Source organism: Micromesistius poutassou (assembly GCF_964030765.1).
Source record: "Micromesistius poutassou genome assembly, chromosome: 17".
Lineage (NCBI taxonomy): Eukaryota > Metazoa > Chordata > Actinopteri > Gadiformes > Gadidae > Micromesistius > Micromesistius poutassou.
Window position 1 is genome coordinate 5,378,414 of NC_140287.1, and position 9,747 is coordinate 5,388,160.

Genomic DNA, 9,747 nt, shown 5'->3' on the forward strand with positions numbered 1-9,747 from the left:
ATGGTCCATAGTGAAAGCCTTTACAGCTTCTCCACTCCTTCCAATATTTTTCACAATTTCCATTTCAATCCTATACAAACATGCCCTCTCCGTGCCACACAGTTAATGAATCCCTCACGGGGCCGACCTCTGAAGCACAGGGGCCAATGTGTGTGTGTGTGTGTGTGTGTGTGTGTGTGTGGAGGCGGCCCCTGTACAGCTGTACCACTGGTTCCCAAGAAGAAGAGCAAGATAAATCCATACACAAGCCACAAGACTTATCCTCCTCCCTCCCTGCTCATTAGCTATGGCCCTTGTTTGCCCTTTTTGCAAGACAATGCTGAAGACGAGTTAAACCTGAGTTGAAAATAAGAAATGAAAGTGTTGAATCCTACACACATTTCAATCCTACAATTGCATTACTTAAGTGTCTCTCTGAGGTCATCCATGCATAGTTAATCCACCCTTCTTCTCTCTCTCTCTCTCTCTCTTTCTCTCTCTCTCTCTCTCTCTCTCTCGCTTTCTCTCTCTCTCTCTTTCTCTCTCTCTCTCTCTCTCTCTCTCTCTCTCTCTTTCTTTTTCACGCTATCTCTCACTCACTCCTTCTCTTATGTAATGATCTGTTTCTGTGATTAGAATTACACCTTCCACATCTCCACCCCCAGGTGTATCTGATACATGATGCCACGGACATCTCTAGCACAAACATTACAACACCTAGCTTAAACATGATGTAACAATAATCACAAGCCAATGACTGTGGTAGAGCCAATAATCACAAGCCAATGACTGTGGTAGAGCAGCCTCTCTGGTGGTTTTTTCTCCCTCTATTTCTTGTTTGGTGGCTTGTTTGGGAACCTTACCGCCTCACACAACGTGCGTGAATAAATTATGTTCCGGTGCGCCTTTGAGCTATCATTTATATTCAAAACGACAAACAAGCATTGTGTCAACATAAAATAAATGTACCATGCAGACACACACTGTTCCGTACTTTGCCTCCTGATGGTATACTTTGTTCCGGTTATCACAGTGTTACACAATGGGTTCACATGTAGACCTGGGCTGAAACTCACTTTTCGAATCCCATTTTTGGAACCCACGTAATGCGGTATATGTCACCCCCCAATCCAAGAAGATTTGTATCTGTGGATAACTCATAAGCGCTGAGCTTTCAATCCCTATAGCTACCATTTTATCAAAAGCAGCCAAATGAACCAAAGCAGCCACATTCCCAAATGTGTTTCATCTCTGCACCGTCATCTCACCATTGTTCCCTGTGTTCTAAAGGCTATTGTTGATTCAGTGGCTACTGTTGTAAAGTTGTTAAAGTAACATATGGCTTTCCTGGCCTGTGAGTACAGCAATACTGTAATATGGTCTCCCTGCAGGTTCTGGCTACAGTTCAGTACTGAAGATGGACCAGGTCCCGGTTCGGCCATTTCCCTTGACAACATCTCCTTCAGCATGGACTGTTTCCTGGCCTGTGAGTACAGCAATAACGCATTCACATTCCACACTCACAAAGGGGTTCAGAGTACAGAGTACAGTTCTCTGCCTACTAATTCTAGTTCTCAGCTATGTCTGATGTCAAGACGATAAAACATCTGACAATCCTCTTCATTCAGTTTATACAGACACGCACACACACACACACACACACACACACACACACACACACACACAACTCACAACCACTGTGATGAACTGTGATTAGAACAGGCGGTCGGATGGCTGCCGTTACCAAAGTGCATCTTGGAGAGGAGCTGGAGCAGATGTGATCATTAAAGACGAGCAAATCAATGCATAATAGACTGAGCTCCAATTACTCACCCTGACTGCAAGTAGATTAAACGTTAGCTTGCATAGTGTGTGAATATATATTTATACAGTATATATATATATATAAAGTAAGCCTTTATGTACACAACGTGTATTCAAACCTAGAAAAATTGCATGAATATCATTCGAGGAACTGTGTTGTACAGACCAGACTGTCGTCACAATCAGAACGGAACGGGGCGCTGGATGTATTCAGTAAAGGAGTGACATTTTCCCTCCCCTAGATATTTGCAGCCCATTTTCTGTGTCATGTTCCCTTTCTTGGCAACGACGACACAAGAGCACTTGAGCAAACCCATTTATTGCATCGCTTTCTTTTTGGCAAGCCTTTTAATCCAAGGCAGGTATCATTACCGCAAGCCACGCTTGACACCGTCACACTATATCACGCCATCCATCCGGGGGGCCGTGTTGACGTAGACGCAGATGGAGCTGGGGAGCCTGGGTGGAAGCCATCCATTGCTGCACCGGGAGTGATCGCTGATCGTCTTTCAGCATGAAGGATGCCGGAGACTTATGACGCAAACTCTGTCATTCGTTTCAAAGGGGAAACATGCCCCCGCAAAAGACACCTTATTCTCGGTGTCAGTGTCACGTGACGTTTTTCACTTTTTGCACTCTCTCTTGTGCCTTCTGCCACTTCTGTGTCAGAACGAACTCAACGGATTAATCGCAGGTCATTTTTTAGGTAGGGTGGTGTAATCATAGACGTAGCTGTCTGTCTTCGTGAGACAATGGACCTACCGGGGGTGGATGGCGAGGTTAGCCTAGTGGGATAGGCTTGGTCTTTGAAAACTTTTTCTCGAGCACTGGCCTCATTATCTGCCTTTTAGATGTGTGGGCCTTATTAATAGTAGAAATAGAAAAGGAGAAGGTTCTAGCCTTTTCGTGTTCCACCATCAATGTATGTCCCTTGCTCGGCTTCCGTTTGCCGAAAATAGCATTTTACGATGGAGTAATTGGATTTGTTGGGCGAAAAGCAATATGTAAAAAAAAAAATACAGTGAAAAGACAGTGAGGCAGACAAAAACAGATTTCACTAAATGCATACCTCCCCCCCCCCCACCCCTTGTTTTGTTTTTTTTTGGGGGGGGGGGGGGGTGGGGGGGCGCGTGCATTTGCATCGCTGTGTTGCCTAATCTTTGGCAGGCGATGCATGTTTGTTCCTAGTGAGCTTGGTCGACGGGATCATACATAGGCTCATCCATATGCAATGACTTCCTAGCCTACTTTCCCGGTTCATTGTACATGCAGATGTACGGGGCACGTGATCAGCTATTGCATCAGTAAAATAGCGTGGGACACAATCTAATGTGTGCCATTGGGCTACATTTCTGCCATTTTAATCCTACACTACATTTTCATGTCATGGATCGGAGGGTGTTCTGATTGAACAATGCTAATTAATCGCATGTAAATGTATGTCTCGGCCTTAATCAGCTAGCTAGCTGAACCTCGAATGACACTCTGGCTGTCATTAGCAAGGAGGTTGACTTGTAATTGAACATCTGTTTTTATCTTTAGAAAGGATATTGTGTGTGTGTGTGTGTGTGTGTGTGTGTGTGTGTGTGTGTGTGTGTGTGTGGGTAAGTGTGGGTAAGTGTGTCTGGGAGTGGGGATTGACCGTGTGTGTGTGAGAATGTACAAGTGTGATGCATGTTTATGGACTCATACACAACGTTTTTCTTTTTGTGGGCATGTGTGTGTGTCTGTGTGTTAGTCTATATATATATATATGTATATACTGTGTATATATATATATCTGTGTGTAGGTGTGTTTGTCTGTATCTGTGTTCCTTCACATACCCACACACACACACGTGTGTGTGTGTGTGTGTGTGTGTGTGTGTGTGCACGCGCGCGTGCATGTGCATGCTTCCGTGCGCTTCTCCTGCCCGTAGTTGAGGCAATTCCGAGGTAGCAGACCTCTCTGATACGGCAGCAGCAGCCAGGCTAACTAACAGGGACACCCAAGGCCTGGAGCCTTGAACCCACAGCATCCCTGACCCCCCCCAGCCCCCCCGAGTACAGTAGAGGGCCGGCCAAGGACTTGACTCCTGGGCTGCAGCACAAGACCAGCGTATTGCGTATCATGGCCTGGACTTTTCACTGTTGCCACTACTAGCACATTCTCCCCTTGCTGGATTGGTCTCGTGATATGCACTCTGGACCTATTATCAGCTCTGTCAATAACATTGGGAGAGAGGGGGTGAGGGAGAAAATAAAAGTAATTGAAGTGATTTACCAAAGCTCCTTTGCAGTTGGAGCTCAGGGGACTCTGGAGAGAGGTGGTATTCTGTAGAGGGCTTTCCGTGACGTCTCGCACTTCATATCGTATATGACACTGCATTCCAAACTGAGCATAAAATCATTATCGGTCCCAAATAGTGTGGATGTGTGGATGTGCTTGAGAGTAAGTGTACTTGTGGGGTTAGTGTGTGTGTGTGTGTGTGTGTGTGTGTGTGTGTGTGTGTGTGTGTGTGTGTGTGTGTGTGTAGTTGAGACTCATAAGGCACTGAATGAACTATTGATTTCGGCTGGTGGCAAGTTTTAGGGCACAATGCATTTTTTACCTGCAAGCTGGGACAGAAGCAGTCCACTGGCTCTGTCAAAGTTTGCAGACAAGGGCACTGCAATGACCATGCTTTAAAAACTGTAATGGCTTAATGGCTCAAGGCGAAAATGCTATTATCACCATTCTCTATGGTAAAATTAGAAATAATGATTAAAGCATTTACCCAGCAGGCCGTGGAGCAGTTTTTTTCAGAGAGGCATTCATGTAAATGTCAGTTATTTTATATCCTTTTGTGTGTGTGTGTGCGTGTGCGTGTGCGTGTGCGTGTGTGCGTGTGCGTGTGTGTGTGTGTGTGTGTGTGTGTGTGTGTGTGTGTCATGTGTCATTGGGCTTTCTGGCACAGCGGTTTAACATCAAAATAGATATGAAACACTGTGAATATTCCACAATTTACAATTAAGGGAGCTGGTCTTTGAGCTTGTCTCATGCACACTCTGCTGGATGTCTCCAACGGGAGCACTGTGATTTTACCCCCTGCCATGGAGGAAGCCAGGCTATGAAGTCTGACATCCAACTGATGTTTGTTAGATGTTTGCTACCGGGAACACGACTAGACCACTGAAGTTTGGAGTGTTTTTCTTTGAAGCCGTTCCTCTCAACAACAATGCAGAGTCTGGAGATTAAACCTTCACATGAAAAGCTTAGCCTTTGCCTAATGGCACACCTTATTTGCAGGTTTGATAATTTTTCGCTTTAAATATTGAATGGCCTTGGTGTTCATGATAAGGGTAAACCCATTAGGAACAGAATAAATCACATAATCGACTACTTTATTTTCGAGATATTGATCCAGTTTAGTACATTCCATTTCATCGGTTTAAAATGCTTATTTTTCTCCTATTTTTCATCCATGCTTTTTTTTATGTGCCGCATAATGATAGACACAGATCAGTCTGATGCATATTTTCAATGGGTCGACCTTTGAAATTACACAGCACATAAAGGCCGTACTGCCGGCGTTGTTGTTGTTGTTGTTGTTGGCTGAAAGCTTTGGGCATCAGGAACAGCAGGGGAACAAGAGCTGAGCGCGATCGCTCTCCTCGTTATATCCTTCTCTCCGACGTCTAGTGCTATCTGCACAACAAAAGCAACAGAAAAATAACTGGTTGACCGCCGCTGGATTTTCCCACACATAACAGTCAGTGAGTCACAGTGGACACTTTCACTATCATGAGGCACAATCAAGCAGCAGCAATGCCTGTATCTGTATCATTGTAGTTCCTCTAACGGCCTGTAGGTGGTTTGCGCTGGTAATATTCAAGGATTTAATAAGAATGTGTCTTGGCCATCAACAAGGCAGCCATTCAATCCCCGCACTCAATGTGCAAAATATGGATCGTTTCCGCTGCCTGTGGCAGAGATGTGGAACAAAGCCGTCCAATTGGTGAAACACATCCATTATGTGTCTGTGGGCACAATAAGTTCATATAAGGTTATGTTTTCTTTCTTTATGGATTTTACATTACATTTTACAAGGTCAAATGCCAACGAGACTGTCAGCAACCGTTCTAAACATCCCTCGCCTCTCCATGGAAACAGAGAGCAGAGACGCATGAAAATCTGTTATGAAAGGCAATTGTTGTCCCAGCCTGAATTCATAATTGAGACCTGAGAACGTGTTGAAAAAGTGATGTTTTGTTTCCTCTGAAACGACACTACTACTCCTGGTGTGATACCATTCTAATAATTTAGTTGTACTCTTGCTTCTAGGAATGCAACAACCTCATCCAAGAATGGGATTATTTGAAAACAATGTGAGATATTGCTGAAGATATCCTAAAATAACCAAATGCGTTGGAGAGGCTGTTCCTTCTTTAATCCGGTTCTCAAACCCTTTTTCAGTGACCTACTCAGAAGGAGAAGAAATGAAGATCCAACCGTCCAATTATCTCACTTTTTAATAAATCATTGGGGAGCTAACGGCTACGTTCCAAAGGAGTGAATGGATTTAAAAAAAAATTTTGGAACAAAGTTAACCCAATCATCGAAGCCCTTCACGAGGGGTGCGCTGATTGGACTGAACTCAAAGAGAACCGCTCTAGCGTATGATCTCTGTCTCCAAGTAGCAGCATTTTCCTTTGTTTAAGATGCTTGATAGCTTGCCAGGAAGGCGCCCTAGATGGGATGCACTTGCACACCTCGGGATGATGGTGGAAGAGGAGGAGGGGGGCTTCTGCTCCATATATCTCCACTGGTGAAGATTATAGACCGGCCCCCTGGTTGTCAACCGATGATGAGCTTTCAGCATCAGCATTGCCAAAGTATTCCGACGCCAACATTTCCCTGGGCATAGGGGAGTGCTCGGGATCTCCACTTTGACGCGCTGTGCTCCAAGTTCAAACTGTTTAAAATGTAACCCGGGTTGACTGGGCACCCTCGAAGCCTGTCGCTGAAAGAAATGCAGAATTAAAAGTTAAATTAAAAGTTCATTACCCTCACATGAACTGAACTCTGCAAGTCAATGGGAGCGGCTAATGGCGAGGAAATACTAACCCAGCAAACTCTCCATCTGGATGCACAAAAATGAATCTGGGTACGATTATGGGTAAAATGAACAGGTATCTCGGCGTATCCCATTCACTTCTAAACCTTACCTAAGTTAAAAGCGCTGAACCCCTGCGTCTGTTGGCTGGCTATATTCTGAACACCCAAGCTAGCATCCATAGCTTTGCTGATGGCTCAGCGTGCGTTGACTGTTTATAATGGGTGTATGCTCATGCCTGTGTGTTAATCCTTTAAGCATCATTCTCGCACACAATTGTTACAGTGTGAATGGGGATGAAGCTCAATGATGTCAGTGGAGAAGTGATGTTTGTGTATCCTTTCTCTCTCAGCCAATGGCGAGTTTCCACCCGTGGCCACGAGCACGACGAGACTGCCACTCGGACCAACCAATCAGAACATAAGGACCACCACCCCGTCCAATGACGTCCCTCCTGGACACCCCTTCCCTCCGGATGACTGTGAGTTTTCGCTTGAGCTGGTTCTGTGTACTAAAGGCTAAAGGCTGTGTAGTATTCTGTGTATTATTCTCAGATGTGGTCTCAGAAGTATTGCAACTCCAGCGTAGTGTAACTTCAATGCTTCCCCCTTGAAAAAGCGGTTTGGTTTTGTTTTTGCTTGCTTTCTTTCCATCATTATTGAGCTCTTTTTTTCCCCACGCATCTTTTTTTTCCAACTCTCTTGATCACACTCCCTCCATGCCTTTTTCATTCACATCAAACACAACATCCACTCACACAAGCACAGAAAGACTCACACACACACACACACATACATGCATACATATCCACAAATCTCACAAATGCACACACATTTTCGCACTAAATAAAAACAGTCTCAGACACACACACACACACACACACACACACACACACACACACACATGCGCGCACACACACACACACACACACACACACACACACACACACATATATCCCCACACTTGCACATGCACTCACATGCACACATATAAAGAAAAACACACTGGCACAAACACACACACTTAAATATGCACTCTCAAGTGTGCACACACACACATACACCCATACACAGAAAAATATGTGCATGTGTACACACACAGACACATACACACACACACACACACACACACACACACACACACACAAAGTGTTGTGCATGTTCACACGTACACACACACTCACACAGACACCACACACACACACACACACACACACACACACACACACACATATAGACATATGCAGACATTAATAATTCAGTTACCCCTCACGTGATGCACCACGCTGTGTGCATCACGCGACTGCAGTAAGCAGAGTGCGCCCCCTACTGGTGTGTGCTCCCATCGTAGTCCAGGTGACCGGGGAGCTCTCCTCTGACAGGAAATGGAGCAGGACGGGCAGTTTGGAAGTGTAAGAGCCCACCAATTTGTCTGCAGAGAATGTCAATGGAGCCAGATACAGAGACTTGACATTTCCCACACCTTAAACGCTACAAAAGAGGCTGAAGATGAAGCTTTAGCCTTTTCTTTATTCCACAGGATAAGGAGGAGTGTTTAAGATTCACCCAAGCACATGTAAAAAAAAAAAAAGAAATCCTGTTATTTTGAATCCTCTGCGGTGGTGAGTTGTGGGGTTTTTTGTTTCTCAGTCTGTAACTGTGAGGGGGGAATGTTTAAACACTGCGGTCGTGCAGAAGCAACCATTGCTATAACAAAAACAAGGTCATCTTTCATTTGTGATTCTGAATTTCAATGGTGTGCACAGCGACTGAATCAATGAAGCGGGAATGGGCGGTAGATAGCGACTGCTGTGAGCCTCAGCATCTGAAACCCTCTCATAACACCTAAATGAGTCCTTATCAAAGCTGTTTTGCCCCTATCAACACACAAACAGAAGCCCCGGCCAGGATCATTTGAAGGCAAAGTGGATTTTCCTGTATTTTCCTGTATTTTCTTTTTGCGCCGCGTGATCCAAACGAAAAACGGTGCAACAAAAGGCTCTCTCCGTATGTTTATTATAGATTAGATGAGGATTTCCCCGCCGCATTAAACTGAACATAAGCAGTACCTGGAGCCTGCTGGACATGTTGCTGTGCAGTTGAAACACAATTTATAGAGGCACTATTTAACAGAGAGAGAGAGGGAGAGAGAGAGAGAGAGAGAGAGAGAGAGAGAGAGAGAGAGAGAGAGAGAGAGAGAGAGAGAGAGAGAGAGAGAGATTATAGCTAATTGCATTCATCAATATCTTATTTGCCGTCTCGCGGGCCGGTGACGGCCGTATATACCAGCGAAGAAGCCACCCGGTAAATCACTTCCACTGGGCAGTGAGTCAGCCTCAACCCCTCCATCTTATCTGGTTTGTTAACCACGGCCACGCCCACCCGGCCCGCCTCACAATCCAGCCTGTTACCCTACACTGCTCGGGTAACGCTTTCTATTGTTGATCCAGTCTGATAGAGCGCCCGTGTCTGGAGTCACTCCCGCCTAATCAAGGACATTGATTGGTCCTCTGCCTCTCCGCATCGCGTTTGCCACCGGAGGGGTCGTGGGTGGGTGGTCGGTGGTCGGTGGTGGTGGGGGGGGGGAGATGGGGAGATGGGAATGATTGGAATGTTTGGCCGTCCACTGTAATTGGATATTGTTAGAGCGCTGAACAGACAGTCATGACCGCGGCGACGTCACATCAATCAACCGCCAGACACCAGCGCAGCGGCGGCCGCTGATGAAGACCCCTCCCAGATACCGATTGCGCGCGGCGCAACGCAACTGAGCGATCGTTATTCTTATGAATTGTTTCAACTGTTAGGCGGAGGTCATTCGTCTTTTCAATATCACTACGTGGGTGTGATGGTGATGGATACGACTAGAA

The 9,747-nt window shown here is 45.5% G+C and overlaps 1 protein-coding gene across 1 annotated transcript in view; it reads left to right on the top strand.

The window, feature by feature from the left end:
- alk (ALK receptor tyrosine kinase) overlaps positions 1 to 9,747 on the top strand; it is a gene marked incomplete at both ends in the record, with an annotated part of 301,524 nt that overhangs the window by 251,245 nt on the left and 40,532 nt on the right. The window contains 2 exons of the mRNA XM_084481688.1: positions 1,371 to 1,465; positions 7,231 to 7,359. Coding sequence (XP_084337814.1) covers positions 1,371 to 1,465; positions 7,231 to 7,359 — 224 coding nt within the window. The remainder of the gene's footprint in view (positions 1 to 1,370; positions 1,466 to 7,230; positions 7,360 to 9,747) is intronic.